General features: G+C 33.1%; 5 protein-coding genes across 7 annotated transcripts in view; all 5 read right to left on the bottom strand.

Annotated features, from left to right (window-relative positions):
- The window catches only part of LOC135845876 (protein sneaky-like), a 131098-nt gene that overhangs the window by 80194 nt on the left and 34634 nt on the right, over positions 1-16270 (bottom strand). The window lies entirely within an intron of this gene.
- On the bottom strand, positions 78-1944 carry LOC135844719 (speckle-type POZ protein B-like). The gene is made up of 2 exons (XM_065363041.1): positions 1709-1944; positions 78-1614 (listed from the first exon to the last, which is right to left on the bottom strand). Exons 1-2 carry the CDS (start codon positions 1769-1771, stop codon positions 472-474), a joined length of 1206 nt encoding a protein of 401 aa, XP_065219113.1. The 5' UTR covers positions 1772-1944; the 3' UTR covers positions 78-471.
- LOC135844928 (speckle-type POZ protein-like) lies at positions 2905-4987 on the bottom strand. 2 transcript variants are annotated; one of them, XM_065363325.1, is made up of 2 exons: positions 4771-4987; positions 2905-4139 (listed from the first exon to the last, which is right to left on the bottom strand). In XM_065363325.1, exons 1-2 carry the CDS (start codon positions 4831-4833, stop codon positions 3009-3011), a joined length of 1194 nt encoding a protein of 397 aa, XP_065219397.1. In that variant the 5' UTR covers positions 4834-4987; the 3' UTR covers positions 2905-3008. The 2 variants fall into 2 exon arrangements, with proteins under 2 accessions (XP_065219397.1, XP_065219396.1); XM_065363324.1 differs by having other exon boundaries at positions 2905-4142; positions 4771-4975.
- Positions 7562-9661, bottom strand: LOC135843879 (speckle-type POZ protein-like). 2 transcript variants are annotated; one of them, XM_065361918.1, is made up of 2 exons: positions 9263-9661; positions 7562-8801 (listed from the first exon to the last, which is right to left on the bottom strand). In XM_065361918.1, exons 1-2 carry the CDS (start codon positions 9323-9325, stop codon positions 7653-7655), a joined length of 1212 nt encoding a protein of 403 aa, XP_065217990.1. In that variant the 5' UTR covers positions 9326-9661; the 3' UTR covers positions 7562-7652. The 2 variants fall into 2 exon arrangements, with proteins under 2 accessions (XP_065217990.1, XP_065217991.1); XM_065361919.1 differs by lacking the exon at positions 9263-9661 and adding an exon at positions 8880-9234.
- On the bottom strand, positions 12776-15474 carry LOC135845517 (speckle-type POZ protein-like). The gene is made up of 2 exons (XM_065364107.1): positions 15236-15474; positions 12776-14675 (listed from the first exon to the last, which is right to left on the bottom strand). Exons 1-2 carry the CDS (start codon positions 15296-15298, stop codon positions 13542-13544), a joined length of 1197 nt encoding a protein of 398 aa, XP_065220179.1. The 5' UTR covers positions 15299-15474; the 3' UTR covers positions 12776-13541.

The raw sequence follows: 16270 nt of genomic DNA on the forward strand, positions 1-16270 counted from the left end.
TACATAATACTTGTGTATCTACGCGTATTATTATGAACTTTTCGTGATGAGATTCTCAAAACCATCCGGTCAAAATGAAACCAATCTTTATATTGTATTGTTTGGCAAAGGTGTTCTTTTTCGTATACTTAATTAGGTATACCTATTCAACATTTCTTATAGATAGGTATAATTATGAATTCTGATTTTCTTGATTTTATTCCTAATGGTTCTGTTTTTATTTCAAAGGAGATTATAGATATTGTAATTATATAAGTTCAATACTAATGCTAATCATTTTAAATATGTAATTTCCATTCTATTATTACGAATAACATACTTGAGTAATTCTAAAAAACTTATAAGGGTGAATACTGAATAATGCGGACCGCGCAGTATAAGAAAAGTCAAAACCAATAATTCTTTACAATGTTCATTATACCTAATTCACAATTTTACAGTTTTGATTGGAATTTAGGTACACCTACCAATTTACGAGCTAGGTACCAATTTTAATTTGTGTGCTAAAATTAACTTACAAAATGATTCACCTGGTAGGGATTTAACCAATCGTTGTGAGAAAACTTGACATATTTCGCCAAGTAACTGAAGATTTGGTGCAACCACACTCTTCCATTCGCTAGTGTTCAACACTTGGACAGAGTTTTCAACGATAAAGTCAAACACTTTTGATTTCAAATCATTCATATGATGCTTATCCGCAAATACCAACACATTTGCTGCACTATTAACAGATAATGTTTCAATCATCGATTTCAGAGAAATTGTTTTTAGCTCATTTAGCTTATATGCATCTGCTGCTGCGTAAAGTCGCTCGGCTAGTTTATCTGAAATTTGACATTTTCCCGTGTAAATGTATCGCAACAATTCGTCCATAACTTCTGCATCTATGTCGGTAACATCGATTCGAATTTTTTTATGTTTTTTATCACCTTGTTCAATATTTTTAAACATGGTTGCAAAAACTTCACTGCGCGCAGCCAAAACACTTTTGTGAGCCGAATAATTTTTGCCTTTCGCTAATAGCATGACGTCTGCAAAATCTTGATTTTCCAGTAATGATCCAAAGTTATCGGATAGAAGGCATTTCGTGGTGTTGGGTTCTGGTGAGATCATGTTTTGTTGATCTGTAAAACTGCCGCATCGAGAATAATAGTAGCATATCTCTATAACAATAGTGACTGTATTTCCTTTTATGAACGGATTTTTGGTAATGTCTTCAAGCTCGATGAAATTTTCCGAGCTGATTCGCTCTGTCGTACCAGCACTAAGCTCTTGCAGTTTTATATTTGATCGCACCTCTCTTCCAAAATCATCAAGGAGTGTAGCTTTGAATTTCGCGATTACTCTTCCAGCTTTACCGTTATCAACCAATAGCAAACCTAATGAAATTTTGCTGTCGGAATATTTATGCCACCCCAACTCAACTTTCCAATTACATGGTTCATTTTCGGTAGTAGGAAGCATGTTCTCACGCATTCTATGCCAATCACGTTCAAAAACACTACGATTAATATTCAAATTATATCTTATGGTGTGAAATTCTACATCTGCATTCCATTGAATCCCATCGTTTTGTTTTGATAGCGTTATAGGAGTTGCACTGGATGGATGCTGTAAAATTATGAAAAATTCGTATATTCTAATAATAAGTAGGTACCTAGAAGGCTTGCAATTTAGCCTAATGAAGTGTATGTAATGTTCTTACTTGAATAAAAATCAAACAAACGAACGGAAATAGTAAAACCGATTTGTTGATCGACAAAATCATATTGAAAACGAAAATCACGATCAAACAAGTTTAAAATTATAAATAAATCAGCTTCCAGTTGAATATTACTTCCTAAAACGATGAGAAAATAAATGATTTTATTGACGTAAAAATGGATCTTTACGGATAAGTAGGCATGTTGATTGAGAGTGAGACTGTTTTTCAATTTCAGACCCGGAAACTGTTTCTTTCACAAGCATATTATCTTTAATCACATTTTACATTGATTAAAATGTATTCATTTTCAGTTTACATTGAGCAATGAGTAAATAATTTTCGTAGATATAATTTGGTGTCTGCCTCTTGAATCAGCTTAATGTGGATGAATCCTTTGAACAGGTCGAGGATATAGCTATAACACGATTTTTCACTGCTCAAATCACCTAAATTCCACCCTTTCATCTGGTGATTTTTCAAAATCCCAAGCAATCAAAAATCTCGCTGTAGGTTCTAGAATAATTTGAAATTGCAAAAATTTGGATTTAGAAGGTTGATTTTGAGCGTGATTGTTATTCTTGCAAATTTCTAAAATTTCCCTACAAACAGAGAAGTTTTGATTTTTTGAATGTTCTGGTCATTAAAACGCACTTGAGGTGTCCGTTGGAAAATTTTATCTAAATGTGGATACCACAACTCCATTTTTAGATGCTAGTAAATTTTATTTCCACACCATCTGGAGAATTTTGAAAGAGGTATTACTGCAGAAATCTAAAATCGCACTAGAGGCTCCATAATGCACAGAAATGTTGAAGTTTGGTTCAGAGGAGTTGACATTACTCTGATTTCTATAATTCTCACCGAATGCATATTTTTTTCTTTAAAAAGAAGCATGATTCACCAAAAATTTAAAAATCAGTAATTTTTATTTTGGGAAGTCGTGTTTTGAAATTTATTGGTAAAGGGGTATCTTTTTTACATACCTAATTTCATTTTAAAATTTCTCATAATATGAATTCTGGTTTCGCTAGTTTAATCCCCAATGGCTTTGATTTTATTTCAAAGGAAATAAATAATCATGTTCAACTCTAATGATTTTGAGTACCTACCTATTTTAAATCCTATTTTTTTCAGATACATATACAAGAGTTAATCGAAAACTTAATCTAAAGAGGTCTGAGATGAATAATTCGGTATAAGAAAACTCGAAACTAATTCTTTAATTTAATTCCTTAGGTTATTTACAATTTTATAGTTTTGATTAGAACTATCCCAATTTACAAGGTACACAGGTAGATACCTACTCTAATTTTTTTGCTAAAATTGACTTACAAAAGAATTCACATGGCACGGACGTACCCAATCGTTGCAAAAAATTTTGGCATAATTCGGCAACTAACTGAACATTAGATATTACCATACTCTTCCATTCGGTAGTATTCAACACTTGGGCAGAATTTTCAACGATAAACTGAATAACTGTTGATTTTAAATCCTTCTTATGATGCTTATCCGCAAATACTAACACATTTACTGCATTTTCAACAGATAATGTTTCAACCATCGATTTCAAAGTAATTGTTTTCAGCTCATTTAGCTTATATGCATCTGCTGCTTCATAAAGTCGCTCGGCTAGTTTATCTGAAATCTGGCATTTTCCCGTGTAAATGTATCGCAACAATTCATCCATAACTTCTGCATCTATATCGGTAACATCGATTCGAATTTTTCTATGTTTTTTATCACCGTGTACATTGTTTTGAAACATGGTTGTGAAAACTTCACTACGTGCTGCCAAAACAACTTGATGAGCCGTATAATTTTTGCCTTTTGCTAGTAGAATGACGTCTGCATAATTTTGATTACCAAATAATGAGCTAAAATTATCTAATGGAAGACATTTCGTGGTGTTGGGTTCTGTTGAGGTCATGTTTTGTTGACTTGTCGTATTGCTGCATCGAGAATAATAATAGGATATCTCAATAGAAATAATGAATTGGGCTTTCTTTACGAACGGATTTTTGGTATAGTCGCCAACCTCCATGAAATGGCTCCATTGGATTTTCTCTTCTCCGGCATCATGTTCTAGCAACTCTTCGTGTAATCGCACCTCTCTTCCAAAGTCATCAAGAAGTGCAGCTCTGAGTTTCGCGATTGCTCTTCCTGCTTTACCATCATCATCCAATTGAAAATATAATGAAATATAAATGTGGCTGTATCGAGTCTGCTCCCATTTAAACTCGACAAACCATTTGCATGGTGCATTTTCGGTAGTAGGAATCATGTTCTCACGTTTGATATAAGTACCATATTCTTTGAAATGACTACGATCAATACTCAAATTATATCTTATGGTGCGAAATTCTGCATCTGGATTGAATTGAGTCCCATTGTTGGGTTTCGATAGCATTGCAGGAGTAGCATTTGATCGCTGCTGTAAAACAAAGAAAATTTGTGCAATCCAATATTACTTAGAAGGGTTGCAATTTTATGTACTTAATATTGTATTCTTTGATTGATAAATCATATTTTCAACGAATTCGTAAAAAAAATAAAAATGAAGCAAAAATCAGAAATGTGACACCAGATGAGACCGGTAACCAAAGAGTATCAAAACCATTTTTTTTTTTTTTTTTTTTTTTTTTTTAGATTCTAGAGGTCAGGTAAGTCATTCACCCAGTAATAATGAAAATTCGTTACCATGATCCCTAACGTGTCGGACTTGAAAAGATATACCTATGTACCTTATCGGCTCCATGAAATATGTACCTATGTATTTCATAGATTACCTGCCTTGCTTAGAGAAGAAAATAAATTTTTAATACTTGAAAAACATTTGGATAATAATCTACTCCCAATAGTAAGTACCTACACGCTTAAGCCCCCGGTCTCATCAGCGATGTCAGAAGTTGAATTTTGGGCAATTCTTCAGAAGAGCGCATTGAATTTCGGCATTGAAAATTTTGCAAAAAGAGCTAGATAAAATTTTTTAGACAAGCTTTAAGGTTTAAATTAAGATTTTCGTGTATTAAAAAGTACAATATTGTAGGTAGTGTTCTTACTTGAATAAAAATCAAACAAACGAACGGAAATAGTATTACCGATTTTTTGATAGACAAAATCATATTAACAACGAAAATCACGATCAACGAACAACTTTAAAATGATGAATAGGTCAATCAGACTCCAGTTGAATATTTTTTCTTAGAATGATTTCAATTTCAGACCCGGAAACTTTCTCTATCACATGCATATCATCTTCAATTAGGTACGTTGATTAAAATGTATTCATTTTCAGTTCACATTGAACAATCAGTAATTGAATTTCTTATATAATTAGACTTAGATATTACTTATCTAAAAATGAGCGCATTAAATAAATCAGCTTCCAGTTGAATGTTACTTTTTAGAACGATGAGAAAATGAATGATTTTATAGATGTAGGTGTATCTAGTGGATCCTTATGGATAATATTTGTTGATTAAAAGACTATCTGTCTCTTTCACAAGCATATTATTATTTTTAATTACATTTTACATTGATTAAAATGTATTGATTTTCAGTTTCCATTGAGCAAATGAGTACCAGCTAATTGAATTTTGTATCGGACTTGGGTATAAGTTAACTTAAAGGAGGTAATGATGATTGAAATATGTATGTATATTCATACTTATTATGTTTTCCAATCATCGGAAATTAATGTTCTCTGATCAGACTTTCAATTAGAACGATTTTCGAGTAAAGTTACTTTTCGTCAAAAATACCTAATTCTGAATTTCCAATCTAAAAATTATTCAATCGAATTCAACAAGACACGAGTCGTGTATTGAAATGATACATGAGTCTTTCACAAAAAAACATTAATACTTCTCTCCCCCCTTCGAAATCGCCCATATCTCTCCAGTATTCAGTTTTATTACCTACTAAAATCAATTCCCTATAATCATGAAGACATGAATCGACAAGGACAAAGAATCCGACTGCACCTAACAAGGAATCATCTCGGGGTCTCCGCTTCAGATTCTACTTGAAGCTCTTAAAGCCCTACTGTTCTAATCAGTGTTGCCACCGGGAGGATACTTTTTTCCTATAGTAGACACTCCGTAGCTGAGGTGTAGGATGCATCGCCAACCCATTTAGCACATTTGTGTACAGGGTGCCCAGAAATATCGAGCACCCCCAAGAAAGTTTTTCATTAAAAACATAGGTTGGCAACGTGAAATTATAGATGCATATGATTGGTGGAATGTTATCTCTCCAGTCCAACAACCAATCATGTGCTATCATTATTATCATTCACTGTGACCAACCAAAGTATTTTAGTAGAAAACTTATTTAGGGGTGTTCGATATTTCTGGGCACCCTGTATTTCTAGGAAATTTTAAAAATACCTCGAGCCATATGGCTTACTCATGCACTATAGGGTGATAAGTATAGGTAAGTTGAAATTCTAATCAAAAAACGCACTTTTGGTGTCTGGCTCTGAATCAGCCTAATGTGGACGAATCCTTTGAACAGGTCGAGGATAATAGGATACAGCCATAACTTGATTTTTAACTGCTCGAATTACCTAACTCCACTCCTTCATCTGGTAATTTTTCAAAATCCCAAGCAATCAAAAATCTCGCTGTAGGTTCTAGAATAACTTGAATCGGTGGGTGCAGAAAGGGAACAAGTCCATTTTCGCACTTTTCAGGAATAACAAAAAACTGATTTATTTGAAAACCAAAAAAATTTTTGGTAAACATGCTTAAGGTCATTGAAAGAGGACCCCAAGACACATTTTTTAGCACTGTTTAGAAAAAAAAATATTCACGTGCGCCGGCGCTGTTGCTGCCTAAACAAATGGGACTTAGACCCTTTCTGCACCCAATCGACAAAATTTTTTTTGAAATTGCTCGGGCACGAATGGGGCTTGATTCTACATCTAAGTACATCATTTAGACTGCTATCTCGTTTAAATTGACCAAAAACCCCTTGAGTTCTAAGAATTTTTGCCGAAGTTGTTAATTTTTTCGTCATTTTTCAGTTCAGAGATTAACTTAAATTTCAAAAAATGGTCTTCTCAAAAATGTTACTTATGTTTCAAGAAATTTAAAAAATTTTACAAAAAAGTCATAAATGCGGATCCGCCCTTTTTCTGCGCACAAATACCACTTTCCCGGCAGTTTTGCGGAAATCTGACATCACCAGTCGATCCGCTGTACTTTGAAACCCCTATATCCGTGGAAAAAAAAATTTCCAAAAATGTGACTTGTTCCCTTTCTGCACCCACCGATTCACTTGAAATTGCAAAAATTTGAATTTAGGGGGTTGATTTTGGACGAGACGGTTACTATTGCGAATTTCTAAAATTTCCCTACAAACAGAGAAGCTTTGATTTTTTGAATGTTCTGGTCATTAATACGCACTTGAAGTGTGCGTTAGGAAATCTACCCAAATGTGGATAAACCTTTTAAACTGATCGTTGATACACTACAACTCCATTTTTTGATGCTCAAAAATTGATTTACACACCTACTGGAGAATTTTTGAAATAGGTACTGCAGAAATATAAAATCGTACTGAAGGCCTCATAATGAACAGAAATGTTGAAGTTTGGTTCAAAGGAGTTGACATAATTTTCTGGGACTGATTTCTATAATTTATACTGAATGCATATTTTTTTCTTTAAAAAGAAGCATGATTCGCCAAAAATTTAAAAATCAGTAAGTAGGCAATAATCAAGTTCAGCTCTAATCATTTTGAGTAATTTAAATTCTCGTATTTTTTCAGATAGGTACATACTATACAAGAGTTATTCGAAAACTTTTTCTGAAGAGGTGTGAGATGAATAATTCGGTATAAAAAAACTCGAAACCAATTCTTTAATTTAATTCCTTAGGTAAGTAATTTACAATTTTACAGTTTTGATTAGAACTACCTCAATTTACAAGGTAGGTACCTACTCTAATTTCTTTGCTAAAACTGACTTACAAAAGAATTCACATGGCACGGACGTACTCAATCGTTGCATAAAAATTTGACATAATTCGGTAAGTAACTGAACATTAGGTATTACCATACTCTTCCATTCGGTAGTATTCGACACCTGGGCAGAGTTTTCAACGATAAACTGAGTAACTGTTGATTTCAAATCCTTCATGTGATGCTTATCCGCAAATATCAACACATTTACTGCATTTTTAACAGATAATGTTTCAACCATCGATCTCAAACTAATTGTTTTCAACTCTTTTAGCTTATATGCATCTGCTGCTGCATAAAGTCGCTCGGCTAGTTTATCTGAAATTTGACATTTTCCCGTGTAAATGTATCGCAACAATTCATCCATAACTTCTGCATCTATGTCGGTAACATCGATTCGAATTTTTCGATGTTTTTTATCACCGTGTTCATTGTTTTGAAACATGGTTGGGAAAACTTCACTACGTGCTGCCAAAACAGCTTTATGAGCCGAATAATTTTTGCCTTTTGCTAGTAGAATGACATCTGCATAATCTTGATTTCCTAGTAAAGAGATAAAATTATCTAATGGAACACATTTCGTGGTGTTGGGTTCTGGTGAGATCATGTTTTGTTGATACGTTAAATTGCTGCATCGAGAATAATAATAGGATATCTCTATAGAAATAATGAATGGGTTTTTTTGTACGAACGGATTTCCGTTCAATTTGTCAAAATCGATGAAATGCCACCATCGTATTTTCTCTCCCCCAGCATCAAGTACCCGAAAATCTTCTTTTGAATGCACCTCTCTTCCACAGTCATCAAGAAGTGCAGCTTTGAGATTCGCCATTGCTCTTCCGGCTTTACCGTCATCATCCAATTGAAAATATAAATAACTCCAAACGTGGTCGTATTCGGTCTTCTCCCAAACAAACTCGACTATCCATTTGCATATTGTTTCATTTTCAGTGGCGGGAGTCATGTTCTCACGTATGGTATAAGATTCAGGCCTCCTGCCATGTCCTTCAAAAACGTTACGATCAACACTCAAATTATATCTTATGGTTTGAAATTCTGAATATGCATTCCATTGGGTCCTATTGTTTTGTTTCGATAGTGTTACAGGAGTAGCATTTGATCGATGCTGTAAAATGAAGAAAATCCTTATAATCCAATATTACTTAGAAGGCTTGCAATTTAATGACATAAAAAAACGGCTCACTTCATCTTTGGGAAAATTTACTACACCTAATACAAATACATACATATAAGAGAATTTCTTCTCATATGAAGTTCTGACGGTAGGCAAGTATAATTTGAAAGTAAGTACTGTCGAGTGTCCCAAACAAGTTGAGTGTCTTGTGTGGATTCGTTAAAAAAAGAAAGAAGCAAAAATTACAAGTATCTACATAATTATGACACTGAATATACGAGTAAGACCAGTGACCTACGCCTCCAAAAATCGTTTTACAAGAGCGCATTGAATTTTGGCTTTGAAAGTTTTGAAGAAGGAGAGATACGTACTAATGAAGAATTTTAGACAAGCTTTAAATTGTGATTTTCTGTATTAAAAAATACGATAGTATAAGTAAGTAATGTTCTTACTTGAATAAAAATCAAAAAAATGGACGTAAATAGTATAACCGATTTTTTTATTGACAAAATCATATTAACAACGAAAATGACACGATCTCAAAACTTCAAAAGATCAAATAAATCAGATTTCAGTTGAAAATGTCTTCTTAGAACGATGAGAAAATTAATGATTTTACTTATGGATGTAATGGAACCTTTATGGATAATATACTCGTATGTTGATGTTGATTAAGACTATGTCTCTTTCACAAGCATTTATCTTTAATCACATTTTACATTGATTAAAATGTATTCATTTTCAGTTTCCATTGAGCAATGAGTACCTAATTAAATTTCGTATCATTAGACTAGGGTATAAGTTAACTTGAGGAGGCAATGATAATTGAAATATATTTTATACTCATATGTTTTCCAATCATCGGAACCAAATTAAAGTACTCCGATCATACTTTCAATTAGAAAGGTTCTTGAGTAAAGTTTCAATATTATTACTCAAATTGATGCCCTATACTTAATCATGAAGACATGAATCGACAATGACAAAGGACAGCACCTAACAAGGGAACTTATCGATCGAGGTATCCGCTTCACATTTGAACGGGGACAGAATTTTTAAAATGGACATAGCCTGAAACTCTCATAACCTGCAAAGTTTCAGCTAGCCAAAATGATTTTTTTTTAATTATTGGCAAATTTTCGAAAATTCAAAATTGACCATTTAAGTTGGCAAATTATAGTTTCTCAAAAAAAATAATAAAAAAAAGTGTAAGTACTTACGTAGCCTATACTTATTCAGTAGAAATTATAGAAATTGATCCTGAAACTAATGTCAACTCTCTTGAACAGAATTTCGCCATTTCTGGACATTCTGGAGCCTTCGAAGTAATTTTCCATTTCTCCATAGGATTTCAAAAGTCCTCCAAAAAGCGTAGAAATTAGTTTGGACAGCTAAACATTATGCTGTGGCTTATCATCGACCCGTTTAAAGGAATTATATCTATATTATGAGCCTATCTCCGGGCGGACAGTCGGACACCTCAAGCGTGGTTTTTTTACCAACACAACTATTGCCTATTTTTAATGATAAGTAGGTAAGTTGAAAATTCTAATCAAAAAACGCACTTTTGGTGTCTGGCTCTGAATCAGCCTAATGTGGATGAATCCTTTGAACAGGTCGAGGATAATAGGATACACTGATACAGCCATAACTCGATTTTTAACTGCTCGAATTACCTAACTTTCACTCCTTCATCTGGTGATTTTTCAAAATCCCAAGCAATAAAAATCTCGCTGTAGGTTCTAGAATAACTTGAAATTGCAAAAATTTGAATTTAGGGGGTTGATTTTGGGCAAGACTGTTATTCTTGCGAATTTCTAAAATTTCCCTGCAAACAGAGAAATTTTGATTTTTTGAATGTTCTGGTCATTAAAATGCACTTGGTGCACCTTCTGGAGAATTTTTGAAATAGGTACTTACTGCAAAAATTTGAAATCGCATTGGAGGCCCCATAATAACAGAAATGTTGAAGTTTGGTTCAAAGGAGTTGACATTATTTTCAGGACTGATTTCTATAATTTTTACTGAATGCATATTTTTTTTTTTAAAAAGAAGCATGATTCGCCAAAAATTTAAAAATCAGTAATTTTGATCATGGGTAGTGGTGTTTTGAAATTTATTGGTAAAGGTTTATCTTTTTTACATAATTTTTTTTCTAAATTTTTCATAATATGAATTCTGGTTTTGCTATGGTTTTGATATTATTTCAAAGGAGATAATAATCAAGTTCAACTATTATCATTTTGAGTGATTTAAATCAGGCCGGGCGGTAGCACGGCGAGGGGGTTGGGAAAAAGAACGTCGCCGCTACCGCAAACGCCTATTCTTCGGAGACCAACAAACGCGAAAATTAGTACCTTCAGATTTCAAAATCAACTGCACCAATTTCAAATATTAATATGTCATTTTGAAGATCTCGACGAGCTTATCAACATACTAAAATTTGAAAGTTGTAGGTTTAATACCAAAAGTGAACGAGATCTTCAAACATGTCGTTTTTTCACTGTTTTTTTTTCTTCATTTTCTTCAATAGACTTTTCAGAAAATCTGCTCGACCAAATTTAACAAAATTTTGCATGATGCTGTATTTATACACAATTCAGGTCGCTACGAAGGGATTTTTGGAAAAACAAATTCTAACCACTTTTTTACCCAATTTGAAATTTTCAAACTCTCATTATTCAGAAAGTATTTTTGCCAGTGAGCTAAAACATACAAAAGGCACTTCTCTATTGTTTTAGTAATCTATATTTCAAATTTCATTCAAAATGATTCAGTCTAAAAGTCCGCAGCTTTGTTCAAATAACTCGAAGAAACATCAATTTTGTACACATTCTGAATGGCAGTTACTTACATTTAAAACGTTTATCACATGTTGCATTCGGCGCATCGGCGTTGTATGGAGTTGAAACGCGCGATTCACAACGCAGCCACGGTGGCTGCATGACTTAAGCTTCGGCTTACAACGCAAGAGGTCCTGGGTTCGAATCCCGCTTGAACCTATGTTGAAAAAATTTTTTCAAGTTGATTTTATTTTTCAAGTAATTGTTTTTTTTTTATTGAAAAATTGCTATCACTGCGTTTTATATTCTTGAATCTCAACCTTGAAATTTGGTTCTGCTTTTTTTTAATCTAAAAGAAATCATTTAAAAAATGAAAAAAAATCAAAATTTCACCATATCAAGTTAGAAAGCTGAAATTTTGTATGTTAATTTTCAATTTATTTCAAATAATTCAAATCGATTGGAAATAGTTTCATATGTACAAAATTTTTTTTCCAAGTTGATTTTTTTCAAGTAATTATTTTTTTTATTAAAAAATTGTCATCACTTCATTTTATATTCTTGAATTTTTCGACTTTGAAAATTGGTTTTGCTTTTTTTAAAATCTAAAAGAAATAATTTAAAAAATGAAAAAAGTCAAAATTTCACTATGCTAAGCTAGAAAGCTGAAATTTTGTATGTAATTTATTTATGACAATTCAAATTGATTGGAAATGGCTTTATACCATTTTGAGCAGTTCTAGAGCCTCCAGTAGGTTTATGAATGTTGGAATTTCCACAAAATGTTACCAAATCAAGGTGAAATTTTCCCCAAATTTTTTACATCTACGCTACTTTTAAATTAAAATAAATAGTTGATAAATGAATGAATAACATTCACTAGAACAAAAAAATCTCCAGAAGAGAATTAATCCCTCAACCACAGGGTTTTTAAGGAAACCATGATTAAGTGAAAGTGAATGCAAATCTAACCCAATATTTTATATATTATAAAACTTATAAAAATACAAAATTTGAGAACACCACTGATATGAACTGAACAAGACTCTTAGAGAGAAAAGATTTGTAACTCTCCCCCGACCACTGCCTTCTCATTCATTTTCACATGAGCATGGTGCACTCTTCAGAAAAAATTGGTGATATCCCCCAAAAAAGTACCTCACGGTAAAAAAAAAGGGGGTGTTGAAAAAGAACGCGCTATGAAAGGCTCGTCATCATTACAAAAAAAAACTTCAAAAAAATCTCCATAATAGAAAACAACTGAAAAATATCCAAAAAAATGACCCAAAACAAAAAATTACTGATATCTCCTTTGCAGGGAGTTGGAGAATGATTGGTTGGTACCTCTACCTATTTACCTACCTATGAACCTACTTCAGAGTCTTTGAAAAATGAACAAAAATTTCCCAACTTCCGCTCACTCAATTTTGATTATGGATACTTCATGAATGCTGGAAATGGAAATGTGTACCTACTTGTTTGAAGAAGTGGGCGGAAGTTGGGAAATTTTTGTTCATTTTTCAAAGACTCTGAAGTAGGTTCATAGGTAGGTAAATAGGTAGAGGTACCAACCAATCATTCTCCAACTCCCTGCAAAGGAGATATCAGTAATTTTTTGTTTTGGGTCATTTTTTTGGATATTTTTCAGTTGTTTTCTATTATGGAGATTTTTTTGAAGTTTTTTTTTGTAATGATGACGAGCCTTTCATAGCACGCTCTTTTTCAACACCCCCTTTTTTTTTACCGTGAGGTACTTTTTTGGGGGATTCTATTTTTTCAGATACATAGGTATACAAGAGTTATTCGAAAACTTATTCTAAAGAGGTCTGAGATGAATAATTCGGTATAAGAAAACTCGAAACTAATTCTATAATTTAATTCCTTACGAAATTTACAATTTTACAGTTTTGATTAGAACTAGGTATCCCAATTTACAAGGTATAGGTACCTACTCTAATTTTTTTGCTAAAATTGACTTACAAAAGAATTCACATGGCACGGACGTACCCAATCGTTGCATAAAAATTTGACATAATTCGGTAACTAACTGAACATTAGGTATTACCATACTCTTCCATTCGGTAGTATTCGACACCTGGACAGAGTTTTCAACGATAAACTGTATAACTGTTGATTTCAAATCCTTCATATGATGCTTATCCGCAAATACTAACACATTTACTGCATTTTTAACGGATAATGTTTCAACCATCGATTTCAAAGTAATTGTTTTCAGCTCATTTAGCTTATATGAATCTGCTGCTTCATAAAGTCGCTCGCCTAGTTTATCTGAAATATGGCATTTTCCAGTGTAAATGTATCGCAACAATTCATCCATAACTTCTGCATCTACGTCAGTAACATCGATTCGTATTTTTTTATGTTTTTTATCACCGTGTTGATTGTTTTTAAACATGGTTGGGAAAACGTCACTACGAGCTGCCAAAACAACTTTATGAGCCGAATAATTTTTGCCTTTTGCTAGTAAAATGACATCTGCATATTCTTGATTTCCTAGTAATGAGCTGAAGTTATCTAATGGAAGACATTTCGTGGTGTTGGGTTCTGGTGAGGTCGTGTTTTGTTGATCTGTCAAATTGCTGCATCGAAAATAATAATAGGATATCTCTATAGAAATAATAAATGGGTTTTTCTCTATGAACGGATTTCTGTACAAGTCGTTAAAATCGATGAAACGGGGGCCCCATTGGATTTTCTCTTCCCCGGCATCATGTTCTAGCAAATCTTCTTCAAATCGCACCTCTCTTCCAAAATCATCAAGAAGTGCAGCTCTGAGTTTCACGATTGCTCTTCCTGCTTTACCATTATCGTCTAATTGAAAATCTAATGAAGTAATGGTGTCGTAGTCGTGTCCCTTCCAATGAAACTCTACAAACCATTTGCATAGTGCATTTTCGGTAGTAGGAGTCATGTTCTTACGTACGGTACAAGATCCATGTTTTTTAAAAAGATTACGATCCATACTCAAATTATATCTTATGGTGCGAAATTCTGCATCTGCGTTGAATTGATTCCCATGGTTTGGTTTCGGTAGCATTGCAGTAGTAGCATTTGATCGTTGCTGTAAAATAAAGAAAATTTGTGCAATCCAATTACTTAGAAGGGTTGCAATTTTATGTAATACAATACCTATTGTATTCTTTGATTGATAAATCATATTTTCAACAGATTCGTAAAAAAATTGAAGCAAAAATTACAAATGTGACACCAGATGAGACCGGTACCCTAAGCGTATAAAAACCAATTTATTTTATTTTATTTTTTCGGCTTTTGGGTAGTAGGTAGCTTGAGTAAGTAGGTACCTACTTTCAATGAAATCAAAGCTCAATCACGCACGTTGAATATATTTAGAGATATTTGAGTAAGGTAATCTACGTATGGGTGACCATACCTAGAAATTTAACATCTCTGTATTGAGAAAATTGTCAAAATACGCTTAAGCTGCCGTTCTCATCAGCGATGTCAGAAGTTGAATTTTGGGAAATTCTTCAGAAGAGCGCATTGAATTTCGGCATTGAAAGTTTTGAAGAAAGAGAGATATAAAAATTTTTAAACAAGCTTTAACGTTTAAATGACGATTTTATGAATTAAAAATTACAATAGTGTAGGTAGTGTTCTTACTTGAATAAAAATCAAACAAATGAATGGAAATAGTAAAACCGATTTTTTGATAGACAAAACCATATTAAAAATGAAAATCACGATCAAACAATTTTAAAATGATGAATAAATCAGCCTCCAGTTGAGTATTTATTCTTCGAACGATGAGAAAATAAATTATTTTATAGATGTAGTGGATCCTGATGGATATGTTGATTGAATCTGAGACTATTTTTCAATTTCAGACTCAGACACTTTCTCTTTCACAAGCATAAATACTTACTTAATATTATCTTTAATCACATTTTACTTTGATTAAAATGTATTCATTTTCAGTTTACATTGAGCAATGAGTAATTAAATTTTGTAGATATAATTAGACTTCGGTATATAACTTGAGGAGGTAATGATGATCGAAATATATATAAAAAAATGTAAGTAGTACCGCTACTGTAAAAATTCTAGAAATTAGTCCCGAAACAAATTTCAAATTCCTTGAACAGAATTTCGCCATTTCCGGCCATTCTGGAGCCTCCAGTACAATTTTCGATTTCTCCAGAATTTTAAAAGTTCTATAGAAGGTGTAGAAGGAGTTAGGTACCCAAATTTAAGCCTATTTCTAGGTGGACACCTCAAGCACATGTTTTTCACCAACATGCCTATTCATTTTAATGATAAGTAGGTACCTAGGTAGTTGAGAATTCTTTCTACAACAGATCGGGAATAAACCTAAACTCCAGGAGTGCTTTTGAAATTCTGGAGGAATCGAAAATCGCGCTGAAGGCTCCAGAATACCTATAACTAGAAATGGCAAAATTCGGTTCAAAGGAGTTGATATTAGTTTCAGGACTAATTTTCGTAATTTTTACTTGAATGCACATTTCTTTAAAAACATTATTCATTAATAATTGAGAAATCAATTTGGTCAGCCGAAATTTTGGGTATGGGGGTTTCAAACCATGCTCTTTCCAATAATCGTGGCCCGGTTCAAATCGGAGTTGGATTCCACAAATTTTAGCCCGACTCATATGAAGACATGAATCGACATTGTTTTTA

Source organism: Planococcus citri, chromosome 4 (assembly GCF_950023065.1).
Source record: "Planococcus citri chromosome 4, ihPlaCitr1.1, whole genome shotgun sequence".
NCBI lineage: Eukaryota > Metazoa > Arthropoda > Insecta > Hemiptera > Pseudococcidae > Planococcus > Planococcus citri.